The sequence below is a fragment of the Carcharhinus amblyrhynchos genome, chromosome 15 (genome assembly GCF_965287045.1).
Source record: "Carcharhinus amblyrhynchos chromosome 15, sCarAmb.v2.hapA, whole genome shotgun sequence".
NCBI classification, from domain to species: domain Eukaryota; kingdom Metazoa; phylum Chordata; class Chondrichthyes; order Carcharhiniformes; family Carcharhinidae; genus Carcharhinus; species Carcharhinus amblyrhynchos.
Window position 1 is genome coordinate 27795055 of NC_137338.1, and position 16724 is coordinate 27811778.

A 16724-nucleotide genomic window follows, 5' to 3' on the forward strand; every position below is an offset into this window, starting at 1 on the left:
CTAGTAAACCTCCTCTGCACTCCCTCCAAGGCCAAAATATCCTTGCGGCGCCCAAAACTGCACACAGTACTCCAGCTGCGGCCTCACCAGCGCCCTATACAGCTGCAGCAAGACCTCCCTACTTTTATATTCAATCCCCCTCGCTATGAAGGCCAGCATCCCATTCGCCTTCCTGACCACCTGCTGCACCTGCAGGCTGGGTTTTTGCGACTCATGCACAAGGACCCCGAGGTCCCTCTGCACTGTCGCATGCTGCAGTTTTTTGCCACGAAAGTAATAGTCCTTCCTACCATTATTCCCACCAAAGTGGACAATCTCACATTTGCCAACATTAAATTCCATTTGCCAGTTCCTGGCCCATTCGCCCAGCCTATCTAGATCCTTCTGCAGACTCTCCACACCCTCCACAATTTGCCGTTCCACCAATCTTGGTGTTATCAGCAAATTTCGACACCATACACTCGGTTCCCTCCTCCAGATCGTAATTATCAGATCATTACCAGATCATAATCTGTAATTTATTTTAATTCCTAGTGCTTGATAGTCCCCAAACAGGTTCTCTTTCCTAGTCTTGCCGATGTTGTTTGTCCTAAATAGACCACAAGAACTGGTTCCATCCTCCCACTCCAATATCCTTTCTATATATATCACCTACAATAAATGTTAAAAGGAAATGTGCAATACCCTGAAACTGTGCATATTGCTATAGCTATGGATCAAAGTGCAAAGTTCTCATTCCAAGGTACAATAGGTATTTCAGATGCCAGAAAGCTGGAATTATGTCATAAAATAACAGGCAACTTAAAGAGAAACAGCCCACAGTCTATTATCACAATAATAAGTAACAGACCAGGCAAAAAAAGCTTATGTGCCAAAGTGTTTACTGTCCTCTTAATACTGGTTGCTGGCAACAAGCCCCACTTCAAATCTGGAAGCTTTGATTAGTTTAGTGAAACAAAAAATAAGTATGTGTTTTCTGTGGAAAAGCATTCATCTAGCTGTCTGGATTTATATAAGACCTGAAATATGATACTATATTTCAAAATGTTATAAACTTTCAGCACTGCTTAATTGGAAATCCATTAATAGACTGTCAAAACTGATCTTTTATCATCCTGGACAGAGACTTTATTTGAGAATGTTCACAATCCCAGTTGAAATGAACTGCAAGCCTGAAGGAGGAAGGGACCTAGATCATAGCAGAAAGATCAATCCAATCGTAACACAACATCTATTGCAAAGCCAAATACATAATGTTGCTGGCAACCAACAAAGATACATATCAAATATTAAACACAGATGTGAAATCACAATGCCTAAAACATAAACACCCTGTAAAGGGAGAATTTATCCCAGGGATTGAGCGTTTGGGATAGAATTCCAAATTGTAAGATTTAATTCATGGTGTAGTGTGGGTCATTCCAGATTTGGAACTGAAACAGAAGATTATTGTGGCTGTGTTTGGGGTGGAATTGGTCCCCCATCAAGTGGCCTGACTCTCAATCTTACAGCCATTCGTTCCCAGAAATAATTTTGCTGCCATTTTCACAATTATCAAAAGCAAAAGAGCGGTACCAAGTGCAGATTCATCCTCTTCCCAATGTCCTCACACCTGGTTTTGGAGCTGACTGTCCAGTACTTGTGCTCAATGGCAAATAGCACAGCAAATGGTTAGCTTTCAATTGCTTTGAAGAAGCAAAACTATGATGGTGCAACAGGTCTACTTTCATGGATATGTGATTGGGTATCTATGCACAATTCTCGCAAATCTTCACAGATGTAGCATAGAAAACATCATTTCCGGACGTATCACAGCTTGGTAAGGCTCCTGCTCTGACCAATGCCGTAAGAAACTACAAAGTGTTGTGAAGGTAGCTCAGTCATTGCGCAAACCAGCCTCCCATCCATTGACTCCGTCTACACTTCTTGCTGCCTCAGAAAAGCAGCCAGCATAATCAAGGACACCATACACCCTGGGCATTCTCTCTTCCACCTTCTTCCATCAGGAAAAAGATACAAAAGTCTGAGATCACGTATCAACTGACTCAACAGCAGCATCTTCCCTGCTATCATCAGACTTTTGTATTAACCTATTTTATATTAAGTTGATCTTTCTCTACACCCTAGCTATGACTGTAACACTTTATTCCGCATCCTCTTCTTTTCTTCTCTCCTATGTATTCTATAAACGGCAAACTTTGTCTGTACAGGGCAAGAAACAATACTTTTCGGTGTATACTAATACAGGTGACATCAATAAATCAAATCAAATCATATCAGTACAAAATTTCCTCTGTAGGGAGTTGGTTTAGCACATTTGACTAGATAGCTGGTTTGTGATATCAACAGCACGGGTTTAATTCACATACCAGCAAAGGTTATTCATGAAGGCTTCACCTTCTCAACCTTGCCCTTCGCCTGAGGTGTGACCTTCAGGTTAGTGACCATGGTCATCTGGGTCTATGGCAACTTTACAGTTACTGTACAGCGATTCCTTATAAAGCTGTCATCAAGTTTGGACTGGGAAAATAAGCAGCCCCATAAACACACTGTAAATTTCAGAATGAGGTGAGCAACCTGCTGAGACTGGACATTTAGATAACAACAAACTATATCACAATAAAGTCCCAGCAGCCATCATGGCGCCGTTGCAAACAACATCTGCCAATGAAACAAAAATAATGTAATCCAACTTGGACCAAGTTTGATAATCTCATGCCAAGACTAAGATTTGATTAGCAAAGAGCAAGGGACATAAAACATAGCACAGCAGAGGAAGAATGTTCCTTTTTTGACAGGACACAACATTACTACAAATTCTGTCAGGTAACAGTCTGCTCCTCAGGGCGAATTTTAAAGAAATTAACCTCTTTATTCAAGATGTTTCTTAGAATGCAAAAGGTACCACACATTAGGAGATGATTCAAAAAGCTTGAAACTTCTCTTGCTCCCAATTCACTGATGAACGCTTTCAAGAATACTGGGTTCCTTTTGCAGCTTACGCTGAGTGGCCATTCTTCATGTGAGAGTCTTGCTGGAATGCTTCATTAGTAGATAAGAAATAAGAACAGGATTAGGCCAATCAGTCCCTTTACCGTGCCCTATCATTCAATGTGATCATGGTTGGTCTTCTACTTCAATACCTCTTTGCTGCACTACCCCTTGAGGTTTTTAGTTTGTAGAAATGTGCAGATCTCAGTCTTGAACATGCTCAGTGATTGAATCTCCACAAAGAATTCCAAGATTTACCACCTCTGAATGATGAAAAACTGGAATCAACAGATATCAGGGGGCAAACTCTCTGCTGATTGGAGTCATACCTGGCCCATAGGAAGATGGTTGCATTGTGGAGCCATCTCAGTTCCAAGATATCTCTGCAGGAGTTCTCAGGGTAGTGTCCTAGGCCCACCAATCTCCAGCTGCTTTGTCAATGGCTTTCCCTCCATCATAAGGTCAGAAGTGAGGATGTTCACCGATGATCACACAATATTCAGCACCATTCGCAACTCCTCAGATACTGAAGCAGTCCATGTTCAAATGCAACAAGATCTCGACAATATCCGGCTTGGACTGACAAGTGGCAAATAACATTCACGCCACACAAGTGTCAGGCAACGACCATCATACGGACTGAGCAAAAGTGTTTCTCAAAGCAGTCTACCAGTCTGCATTTAGTCTCCCCAGTATAGAGGAGATCACATTGAGAACAGCGAATACAATGAACTAAACTGAAGGAAGTGCAAGTGAAATGCTGCTTAATCTAAAAGGGCTGTTTGAGCCCTTGAACTGAGAGGAGGGAGGCGGTAAAGGGATAGGTGTTGCACCTTCTGCGATTGCATGGGAAGGTGCCATGGATCAAGGCATCATAGAGGGAATGGCCTTGCTGACAGGAGGGGTGGGGGGTGAAGGGAAGATGTGTTTCGTGGTAGAATCATGCTAGAGTTAGTAGGAAAATTACAATTGGACTCTCAGTGCTACACCACGCTCCAGTCTTTCCCAAAATACAGTTTCTTTCAATACTATATCACCTGCCCTTCTCCATTTTTTGCATTCAAGGATATGAACCCAGTGGCAAAACCACAACCAATACCAGGATTTTACTGGCGCACCCACCCGAGGCTCGCAGAACAGCCTTGGGCAGGATCTTACCAGCCTTGAGCGGGCAAGATGGTAAAATTCCGACATGAATGTTTGAGAAGTGGTAATTGAGGAGCATGAGTTGTTGTGATACTATTCCTTATTGGAAGGAGTCAGATAGGGCTGTAATTAGCCAGGGTAGTTACAGGGCCTACCGAGGTAACTTTCCACATTATTGAGACGATAGTTTTAATGGAATGGCTTCACCTAACATAGAACTGAAAAACCTAGATTTTGATATCTGGTGCAAACAATTTGTCTGTTTTCCACACATGGCTGGTTTAGACACCAGCAGGGCAAAAGAATCAGATTCAGCTGGGATGCCCTCTAACACGCACCATCTCAGCTTAGAAATGCAAAAAAAGGTCATATTGGATAACAAGAATTCCATGGAAGCATATTTTATATTCCTCTGTATGTGCTTATTCACATCCATGTGCCCCAGCTGGTAAAAATAACAAGATCAAAAAAATGCCAGTAATTCAAAACTTTTCATCTTTAATGAAGCAACAGTCTGACAGTTTTCAGCACAGAATGAATTGGCTTTGTATGTTCCTTTAAACAGTTAAATGTCTTATGACACGGGATTATTTCTTTCTAGATTGTAACTTTTCTTCGTAGTTGGGTTGGGTCATTCCTGGACAGGTTTCATCGGTCTCTGGAGTGCGGTGCTTGAGTATCGTAGGTCGGATTACATCTATGTCACGTCCTAAATGATCCAACATGGTTGGGATAATGGTAGGAGGGGCATCAAAATCCACTAAGAAATACCTGAAAAATAAATAGAAGACCATAAGCAAACTCACCATAAGTAAATAAATGACCATTTTTCATCTGACTACAACTAACAGTGTCCCATCTGGATGTCCTAATAAGTGAAAGATGATGGGAGACACTGTAATGTATGCTGTGAGCATAATGTCTCTCTCACATTTTCCACCCATCCCCAAATTATTTAATTTTAAATCCTCCATGCTAAGTTAATTAATTAATTTTAAATCAGGGGAATTGCAAGAAGTCCAACTGATTCTATAAACTAAAGAAGCAAATCGAAAATTATCATGTAAGCAAAATCTTGCATCAAGAAATAAACCAGTTTTAATTTCAGAACTGCTATACTCCCCACACAAAATTCACTGCCCAACAGCCCTTTTCATTATTCAGGGTTATTCTGCAGCCGCCATTGATGTAGGGCTGAATGTTACCAACCCTTAGGAGACTGGCTGGGAAGGGGGCAAGCAGCCTGGCTTCTACAGTACTGTGTCAGCAGCAGGAACATCAACAATGCAGATGTCCACTGGATGGCCAATTAAAAGCTCAGTTAAGGGTCTCCTCCTACACCCTGCATGGTAGCACAGTGGTTAGTTCTGCTGCCTCACAGCAAGAAGTCACACAACACCAGGTTAAAGTCCAACAGATTTATTTGGTAGCAAAAGCCACTAGTTTTCAGAGCGCTGCTCCTTTGTCGGGTCCTTCGCCTCACAGTGCCAGGGACCCAGCTTTGCTTCCTAGTTTGGGTCACTGTCTGTGTGCAGTTTGCACATTCTCCCTGTGTCTGCATGGATTTCCGCCAGATGCTTCAGTTTCCTCCCAAGGGCCAAAGATGTGCATGTTAGGTGGACTGGCCATGCTAAATTGCCCCTTAGTGTCGGGGGGTATAGCTAGCATAAATACTTGGGATTATGGGGACAGGGCCTGTTTGGAATTGTGATCTGTCCAGACTCGATGAGCTGAATGGCCTCCTTCTGCACAGTAGGATTCTATGAAACCTCTGCTAGCATTTTACAGACAACGGGAGGAACCTCCGCTGCATGGGAAGGGGTATCTTGGAAGGCAATGTCCGGCGGGGGGGGGGCGTGTGGAGAAGGTACCTCATTTCTGGTCATTACATGGTGCACAAGGTGAAGAAAATAAGAACAAAGAACAGTACAGCACAGGACAGGCCCTTCGGCCCACCAAGTCTGTGCAGACACAGATGCCTCTCTAATCTAATATTTTCTTGTCTCTACGTGGTCCATTTCCCTCTATTCCTGCCTGTTCATTTATCTATCCAGACGCCTCTTGAATGTTGTTACAGAATCTGCTTCCACCATCTCCTCCGGTAGCACGTTCCAAGCATTCTCTACCCTGTGAAAAACTTGCCCCTTAGATCTCTTTTAAACTTCTGCCCTCTCACTTTACAAACATACTAAGTTGTTAAACTTTAAAATGATTGGAAAGAGACTAGGTACAGAGATTGAAGGAAAAACATGAATAAATATGAACTTGACCAGGGAACCTGATTAGCATATTCATGGCTCATTTAAATTTTCAGTAAGGTGGGAGAAAGTAGAGGAGATCTGATAGCGACGTTCAAAATTAGTTGTGGAAGCAGATCCATAATCAGCATTAAAATGGAAATGGATCATTTATATTAGAAATATTGATAAATATGGAAACATAGAACCATGGAAGATAGGAGCAGGAGGAGGCCATTTGGCCCTTTGAGCCTGCTCCTCCATTCATTACTATTATGGCTGATCATCCAACTCAATAGCCTAATCCTGCTTTCTCCCCATAATCTTTGATCCCATTCACCCCAAGTGTTATCTCTAGAAGCCTCTTGAATACATTCAATGTTTTGGCATCAACTACTTCCTGTGGTAATGAATTCCACAGGTTCACTATTCTTTGGGTGAAGAAATGTCTCCTCATCTCTGTCCTAAATGGTCTACGCTGAATCCTCAGACTGTGACCCCTTGTTCTGGACACCCCCACCATTGGGAACATCCTCCCTACATCTACCTAGTCTAATCCTGTTAGAGTTTTATAAGTTTCTATGAGATCACCCCCTCATTCGTCTGAACTCCAAGGAAAACAATCCTAACCTCATCAATCTCTCCTCATACATCAGTCCCGCCATCCCTGAAATCAGCCTGGTAAACCTTCTCTGCACTCCCTCGAGAGTAAGAGCATCCTTCCTCAGAAGAGGAGACCAAAACTGCACACAATACTCTACATGCGGCCTCACCAAGGCCATATATAATTGCAACAATACATTCTCACTCCTGTACTCAAAACCTCTCGCAATGAAGGCCAACATACCATTTGCCTTCTTTACTGCCTACTGCACCTACATGCTTACCTTCAGCAACTGTGGAACAAGGACATCAAGGTCCCGCTGCACACTCCCCTCTCCAAATTTACAGCCACTCCAGTAGTAAGGATAGAATGAATGTGAAAAGGGGCAAAAAGTAGCTCTGCGAATTCCATAGGTGTAAAAGGCCAAATGGACTACAACCTCTGTTATAAAATGCTGAGAGAGAAATTAGTTCACATCAGGCTTGAAATTTGGATGGTCAGGAATGAATTTTAGTAACAGGCAAAGAACCCTTGAATGTGCTAATCAGGAACCTAACAACTTACAGAATGGGAGCAGTCGGAGGACAGAGCAGCAGCACAGAGTGCGTATAAAATCTAACATACCTCGGGATCCACAGCCGATTCTGCAGGGAGCAGTTGGAGAATGGGACTAAGGTAGAATGGGAGCAAAGACTTTATGGTAGAACAATTGAGGAACAGTGGAGGACTTTCAAAGCAATTTTTCATAGTGCTCAGCAAAAGTATATACCAGTGAAAAGGAAGGACTGTAGGAAAATGGATAATCAACTGTGGATATCTAAGGAAATAAGGGAGGGCATCAAATTGAAAGGAAATGCATGTAAAGTGGCAAAGATTAGTGAGAAACTAGAGGATTGGGAATTCCTCAGAGGTCAACAGAAAGCCATGAGGAAAGCTATAAAGAAAAGATGGATTATGAAAGTAAACTAGTTCAGAATATAAAAAACAAATAGCAAAAGTTTCTACAAATATACAAAACGAAAAAGAGCAACTAAGGTAAGCATTGGTCCTTTAGAGGGTGAGAAGGAGGATTTAATAATGGGAAATGAGGAAATGACCGAGGCATTGAACAAATATTTTGTGTCAGTCTTCACAGTGGAAGACACAAATAACATGCCAAAAATCGATGACAAAATGCCTGTGGCAGGTGAGGACCTAGAAATTATCATTATCACGAAAGAGGTTGTGTTGGGCAAGTTAATGAGGCTAAAGGTAGACAAGTCTCCTGGTCTTGATGGAATGAATAACAGGGTACCAAAAGAGATGGCGGGGGAAATAGCAAATGCACTAATGGTAATTTACCAAAATTCGCTGGGCTCTGGGGTGGTTCTCACGGATCGGAAAACAGCAAATGTGATGCCACTGTTTAAAAAAGGAGGTAGACAAAAGGCTGGTAACTATAGGCCAGTTTGCTTAATTTCTGTAGTAGGGAAAATGCTTGAATCTATCATCAAGGAAGAAATAGCGAGACATCTGGATATAAATTGTGCCATTGGTAAGATGCAGCAAGTCAATTTAACTAATTTAGTAGAATTAATTGAAGGCATTATGAGTGGTGGACGACAGGGAACTGGTGGAATGGTGTACCTGGATTTCCAGAAGGCATTCCACAAGGTGCCACATAAAAGGCTGCTGCATAAGATAAAGATACATGGCATTATGGGTAATGTATTTGCATGGATAGAGGAATGGTTAACTAACAGAAAGCAAAGAGTGGAGGGAAATGAGCATTTTGCTGGGCAATCAGTGCCTATGTGATCAGTGCCTGAGTGATCAGTGTTGGGACCACAATTGTTTATGATTTACATCGATGATTTGGAATTGGGGACAAAGTGCAGTGTATCAAAGTTCACAGATGACACTATGATGAGTAGTAGAGCAAAGTGTGCAGAGTGCACTGAAAGTCTGCAGAGGGATACAAATAGTTTAAGTAAGTGAGTAAACATCTGGCAGATGGAGTACAATGTTGATAAATACAAGGCCATCCATTTTGGCAGGAATAACAGCAAAATTTAAATGGTAAATAATTGCAGCATGCTGCTATGCAGAGGGACCTGGGTGTCTTTGTGCATGAATTGCAAAAAGTTGGTTTGCAGGTGTAGCAGGTAATTAAGAAGGCAAATTTGTTGTTAGAGAGATGGAGTTTAAAAACAGAAAGGTTATGTTGCAGCTGTATAAGGTGCTGGTAAGGCCACACCTGCAGTACTCTGTACAGTTTTGGTCTCCTTACTTGAGAAAGATATACTGAGACTGAAGGGGGTGCAGAGAAGATTCACTAGGTTAGTTCTGGAATTGAGAGAGTTGGCTTATGGGGAGATACTGAGTAGACTGGGACTATACTCATTGCAATTTAGAAGAATGAAGGGGTTTCTGAAAGAAACATTTAAAATTATGAAGGGAATAATGAGAGAGAGGCTGGGAGGTTGTTTCCAGTGGTGGATGAAACAAGAGCTCGGAGGCATAGCCGCAAAACAACGGGGAGCAGATTTAGGACTGAGTTGAGGAGGAACTTCTTCACCCAAAGGATTGTGAATCTGTGGAACTACCTGCCCAGTGAAGCAGTTGAGGCTGCCTCATTGAATGTTTTTAAGGCAAAGATAGATAAATTTTTGAACAGTAAAGGAATTAAGGATTATGGTAAGTGGGCAGGTAAGTGGATTTGAGTCCATGAAAAGATCAGCCATGACCTTACTGAATGGCGGAACAGGCTTGAGGGACCAGATGGCCTACTTCTGCTCCTAATTCTTATGTTTTTAATGTTATGTTCTTATGAAATCTACTCCCAAATTAAGTAGAAACTGACAGAGCTCTATTTGGCTGACCTGAATCAATGAGTTGTCTAGACAATGCTTCTTAAAGGGACCACCTTGGGGCTGTTGGCATAAAAGCAATGCTTTTGTCTTAAAAAAAAACCTTACTGCGGTGTGGAGTCAGGAGCATCTTTGTCTTTGTCAGCCTGGGCTCATTCTCTCCAGTTCACAACCCAGCTCCCAAACTAGCATCAAGCCAACCAATTTGAGAAGACGCTGGCCAGCATGCTGAACCGCGTGCATAAGTGATGCCCACAGCTGACCAATTTTATGGAGATGAAGCTCAAGGCCCAACTTGGAGCAAGCCATGGGACAGGTTCTGTGGGAAGCTGATGGCCAGACGTGGGGATCTACTTCGTGCTGATTTCTGGTGTAGGACGAGTTTCCTGGTTTAGGACATTGCTAAGCATTTTATAAAAAAGCATTTTTATAAAAAAGAGGCAACGAGTGAGTTAAATGGATACTATGTGCGCACAGCACCAAGCAAATCTTGTACCTGTAGTTGGTTAAGGTACGTTTTCAGTAGCTGTTAAATGAACTGCAATCAACAGAAAAAGAACATAGAACATAGAACATTACAGCGCAGAACAGGCCCTTCAGCCCACGATGTTGCGCCGACCAGTTAAAAAACAATGACCCACTAACCTAAACCAATCCCTTTTCGTCCATAAACCTATCCATGGATCTCTTAAACGCCCCCAAACTAGGCGTATTTACAACCGCAGCAGGCAGGGCATTCCAATCCCTCACCACCCTCTGGGTAAAGAACCTACCCCTGACATCCGTCCTATAACTACCCCCCCCTTAATTTAAAGCCATGCCCCCTCGTGCTAGCTTTCTCCATCCGAGGAAAAAGGCTATCACTGTCCACCCTATCTGAACCTCTAATCATCTTATATGTTTCAATAAGATCCCCTCTTAGCTGCCTTCTTTCCAGCGAAAACAACCCCAAATCCCTCAGTCTCTCCTCATAGGACCTCCCCTCCATACCAGGCAACATCCTGGTAAACCTCCTCTGCACCCTCTCCAAAGCCTCCACATCCTTCCTGTAATGTGGGGACCAGAACTGCACACAGTACTCCAAGTGCGGCCGCACCAGAGTTGTGTACAGTTGCAACATGACGCTGCGACTCCTAAATTCAATCCCCCCACCAATAAACGCCAAGACACCATATGCCTTCTTAACAACCCTATCTACTTGATTCCCAATTTTCAGGGATCTATGTACACATACACCTAGATCCCTCTGTTCATCCACACTATTCAAAGTCCTCCCGTTAGCCCTATACTCAACACATCTGTTATTCCTACCAAAGTGAATTACCTCACACTTCTCCACATTAAACTCCATCCGCCACCTCTCGGCCCAGCTCTGCAACCTGTCCAAGTCTTCCTGCAAACTATGACATCCTTCCTCACAATCTACCACACCTCCGACTTTGGTGTCATCAGCAAATTTACTAATCCACCCAACTATACCCTCATCCAGATCATTAATAAAAATTACAAACAGCAGTGGCCCCAAAACAGATCCCTGAGGCACACCACTCGTAACCAAACTCCATGACGAATATTTACCATCAACCACCACCCTCTGTCTCCTATCTGCTAGCCAATTCCTGATCCAATTTCCTAGATTACCCTCAATCCCATACATCTGCATTTTCTGCAGAAGCCTACCATGGTGAACCTTATCAAACGCCTTACTAAAATCCATATATACCACATCAACTGCCTTACCCCCATCCACCTCTTTTGTCACTTTCTCAAAAAACTCAATAAGGTTAGTAAGGCACGACCTACCCGCTACAAAACCATGCCGACTATCTCCAATCAATTCATTACTCTCCAAATAACTATAAATCCTATCCCTAATAATTTTTTCTAAAACCTTGCCCACAACAGAAGTGAGACTCACGATCTATAATTCCCGGGGAAGTCTCTGTTCCCCTTCTTAAACAATGGGACAACATTCGCTAACCTCCAATCTTCCGGTACTATACCAGAGGCCAACGACGACCTGAAGATCAGAGCCAGAGGCTCTGCAATCACTTCTCTTGCCTCCCAGAGAATCCTAGGGTAGATCCCATCCGGACCAGGGGACTTATCTATTTTCAATCCCTCAAGAATATCCAGCACATCCTCCTTATCAACTGTAATACTGTCTATTCTACTCCCTTGCAACCCAGTGTCCTCCTCAGCTATATTCTTGTCCCCCTGCGTGAACACCGAAGAGAAATATTGGTTCAATGCCTCTCCAATCTCTTCCGGTTCCACACATAACTTCCCTCTGCTGTCTATAACTGGCCCTAATCTTGCCCTAACCAACCTTCTGTTCTTGACATACCTATAGAACGCCTTAGGATTCTCCTTAATCCTATCAGCCAAAGTCTTCTCATGTCCTCTTTTAGCCCTTCTTAACTCTCTCTTCAACTCCCTCCTAGCCAATCTAAAGTTTTCTAGTGCACTACCCGAGCCCTCAAGTCTCATCCGAACATAAGCCTCCTTTTTCTTTTTAATCAACGAATCAACTTTTTTAGTGCACCACGGTTCCCTAGCCCTACCAATTCCTCCTTGCCTGACAGGGACATACCTATCACGGACTCGCAGTAGCTGCTCCTTGAAAAAACTCCACATTTCGGACGTTCCCAGTCCCTGTAATCTCCTAGTCCAACCTATGCTTCCTAATTCTCTCCTAATGGCCTCATAATTACCCTTCCCCCAGCTAAAACTACTGGCCCGAGGTTCATGCCTATCCCTTTCCATCACTAAGGTGAACGTAACCGAATTGTGGTCACTATCACCAAAATGCACACCAACTTCCAAGTCTAGCACCTGGTCTGGCTCATTTCCCAGCACCAAATCCAATATAGCCTCACCTCTAGTTGGCTTATCTACATACTGACTCAAAAAACCCTCCTGCACGCTTTGCACAAAAACTGACCCCTCTAACGAGCTAGAGCTAAAGCAATTCCAATCAATATTAGTAAAATATTTACTAATATTGAAAGAATGAAAAAAATTCCCCAATCGAATGGCTCCTACCTGAATGTCAATGCATATTATTATATAAGTTTACCAGAGCAGCAAAGTAAAGGTCCAGAGTTAAGTTAAAATGAGAAGAATTAAGGAAATCCAGGCTGCAAACAAATTATGCATTTACTATTTAATATTTAAAACGTTGGAGAAATTACTGTCAGTAGTCCCAATATGTTCTGTGAAATGTATTCCCCATGTTAAACCTTACTTGCCTAATGACTAATTTTGCAGGTCTTGGCAGCAATACAATGTGGATTTTTCCATCCTGATTTGCTGTGTTGGAGCAGTATTAAAAGAATTTGAAAGGAATCTGCCAAAGCCTTTGCTGACTGATTTACATTGAGTATTCTTCCACACAGTTACTTCCTCAAACTATATGCAGTGAAATTTTCCAAAAAGAATTAATTTTTCCTCCTCTAAAGGTATCATCCCCTGCCCCCTCCCAAAAACAGATCCTGAACCCGTACATAAGATCTAACCTTTCAATATATATTTTGTCTCTAGGTAGTCTGCAAAGCCACTGAGGGTCAGTTTTGACTAACTGGGTTGATGGTAGAGATGGGGAGTGATTGTTTTGAGGACAGATAACATAAGAAATAGGAGCAGGAGTAGGCCAACTAGCCCTTCGAGCCTGCCCCGCCATTCAATAAGATCATGGATACAAGCTGGAAATTCTAATAATAGCTCCATAAAATCAGATGCTCCCATCTCATAACATGCAGTAAAGTTCTAACCTCCAGAACAGCAGCAATATCAGCTTGGAGCAATGAAAGACTAGCTCAGCCACAATGGGCCAAATGGCCTCCTCTGAGCCATGGATTTTCTATGCAGGCTGCCCTCATAAATTGGAAGTGCAGAGAATAGTACGACCATTAACAAATGGGAAAGAAAACACCTTGTGAACTGGAGGGAGGAATGGATGCATGCCAATGCAAACTGGATTGAAGATGTTACGGTATCCTATTCCTCTAGATTGGCAGGGGTGGGGAAATGGGTGCCAGTGTAAACCGGAGGGCAGAGGATGGTGGGTGCCAGTATAAACTGAAGGGGTGGAATGCTAAACAGGTGGCAGTATGAACTGGAGGGGTGTGGGTAAACAGCACTTGCGAAAACTGGGAAGGAAGAGATTTCAGCATAAAGTGAGGACACTAGAATGGCCAGAGTAGTAGAGTGGGAGAATAATCTATCCTGGGGTAGAAATGGTGTCAATTTGATCAAGTGAGCAGGGGTAAAGAGAGCGTTAAGTGACAAGAACACGGCTGACTGATAGTTTTGTCCGAGAAATGGAAAACTACATTCCAAGAGTACTTGGAATAAATTTTTTTGCACCTTTTTCCCGTTGAGATTGGCGAATGTTGAAAATTGCTTGTGTTGATACAAAACAAAGCAAACAACAGATTACTCCTCAACTAACCTGGATGGAAAGAACTATTTGCCCCTTTTTTTAAATTAGTGAAATAGTTAATTTCTCAACATTTTAAAAATGTAAAGATGCTATTAATAATGTACAATTGCACAAATAGCAATGATAGACGATACCTAGGGTAAATTAGTCAGATCTTTGAACAGAAAATGCAATCTCCATGTCATAAAGTGATGCTTGTCATCAATAATGCCCTGCATATCCACAGATATGCATGGTGGCATGGTGGTTAGCACTGCTGCCTCACAGTGCTAGGCACCCAGGTTTGATTTCTGGGTTGGGTCACAGTCTGTGTGAAGTTTGTACGTTCTCCCTGTGTCTGCATGGGTTTCCTGTAGATGGTCCAGTTTCCTCCCACAGTCTGAAACATATGCTGGCATTGGCCATCTGAATTCTCTCTCAGCATACCCGAACAGGTACTGGGTGACAGTTCTGTGGTGCCGCAGATCTGGATTCATGGCTGCACAAAGTTCAATGGGAACAGGAAAGGTAAGAGTACCCCTTTCAAATTTCAACCCTCACAATCTGACTGTCCTGGTATTTTCCTGCATTCCTCAGTCCAACACATTTTGCAACTCCACCCATTCCTCACTCTCAAAGCACCTCCACACATTCCCATTTGAACAATCGACAGTCGCACTCACCATCGTCTTATTGCCTAACTCACACCCAGTGGTAATGAAGAGAATGGGGTCTTATGGGCACATGGTGACAGAATTAAAAACCACATTGCAAGATGGCAAATAATCCCATAAATCACTAACATGCAATTTCTGTCACCATTATTTGAAATATGAGCACCCACATAATGACGACTTGGAACTCTTTCCCCCAAGTCAGTTCTAATTGCCTTTTATCTCCATCGGGTCCTTGAAGAGTGATGCAGGAGACGACCGGGGTTACTCTTAGTAATTATTGTTGCATAACTAATAGGTACCCTCCACCAGTGCAGATACACATTTCAATCGGGTCTCCAAGGCAGATACTGAGATTGTCACACGCCGCATGTACATCACAAGTGAGCAGTAGAAAAGGGTTTCCTCTTTTTATCTTTTTATCTTTCATTCATTCGTAGAACATGGGCATCGCGGGTTGGCCAGCATTTATTGCCAACCCTCGTAGCTCGAAAGCAGTTGAGAATCAACCACATTGCTGTGGCTCTGGAGTTACATGTAGGCCAGACCGAGTAAGGACAGCAGATTTCCTTCTCTAAAGGCATTAGTGAATCAGATGGGTGTTTCCAACAATTGACAATGGTTTTGTGGTCATCAATTTAATTCCAAATTCTTTTTATTAAATTCAAATTCTACCATCTGCCCTGGCAGGATTCAAACCTCATAAAATTCCTACAGTACAGAAGGAGGCCATTCGGCCCATCAAACCTACACCGACAACAATCCCATCCAGGCTGTATCCCCGCAACAACACATATTTACCCTGCTAATCTTCCTGACGCTAATGGACAACTTAGCATGGCTAATCAATCTAACCCCCACATCTTTGGATTCTGGGAGGAAACCGGAACACCTGGAGGAAACACATGCAGACACGGGGAGAACTTGCAAACTCCGCACAGTGACCCAAACCAGGAATCGAAGCTGAGAGACAGCAGTGCTAATCACTGTGCTAGGATACCCAGAACATTAGCTGAGTTTCTGGGATAATAATCTAGCAATAATACCACTAGGCTATCGCTTCCCCTAGTTAATTATCTTTCCCTGTCAATATGTCATCCAAAACCATGAGCTCATATCTTATGCAGTTAACTTACTGAACACCTTTTGGAAACCAAAATACATTCACAGATATCCCTTTATCCGCTCTGTCTGTCGTATCCTCAAACAATTCTAATAAATTAGTCAAAGTGATTTTCCTTTCACAAAACCATGTTGCCTCTGATGGTTTTCTAAATGTCCTGCTTTTTTTTATTCATTCGTGGCACATAGGTGTCGCTGGCTGGACCAGCATTTATTGCCCATCCCTAGTTGCCCTTGTTGAAAGGGTAGTTGAGAGTCAACCACATTCCTGTGGCTCTGGAGTCAAATGTTGGCCAGGCCAGGTAAGGATGGCAGATTTCCTTCCCTAAAGGGCATTAGTGAACCAGATGGGTTTTTCTGACAATTGACAGTGATTTTACAGTCATCAGTAGATTCTTAGTTCCAGATTTTTCTTTATTATTGCCTTAATAACGGATTCAAATATTTTTTCAATGTCAGATGTTAGATTAGCTGGACAAGAGTTTCCTGCTTGCTGTCTCCCTCGTTTCTGGAATAAATGACCAGTTTTTAAATAAAGAAAGAGCCAGACATAAACTGTATTTCCCATCATAACCCCATGCTCATCATTTAAACATACAATTGTATTAGTGGCTCGAAGACTTAATAGAATAATAAATCTAGTCCAAATGTCTGCGTTAAGGTTTAAACCTTAGGTTT

The 16724-nt window shown here is 42.6% G+C and overlaps 1 protein-coding gene across 1 annotated transcript in view; it reads right to left on the bottom strand.

Annotated features, from left to right (window-relative positions):
* Window positions 1-4615: 4615 nt before the first annotated feature.
* mrps6 (mitochondrial ribosomal protein S6) overlaps window positions 4616-16724 on the bottom strand; it is a 95165-nt gene continuing 83056 nt past the window's right edge. The window contains exon 3 of the mRNA XM_080203664.1: window positions 4616-4908. Coding sequence (XP_080059790.1) covers window positions 4725-4908 — 184 coding nt within the window. The 3' untranslated portion in view covers window positions 4616-4724. The remainder of the gene's footprint in view (window positions 4909-16724) is intronic.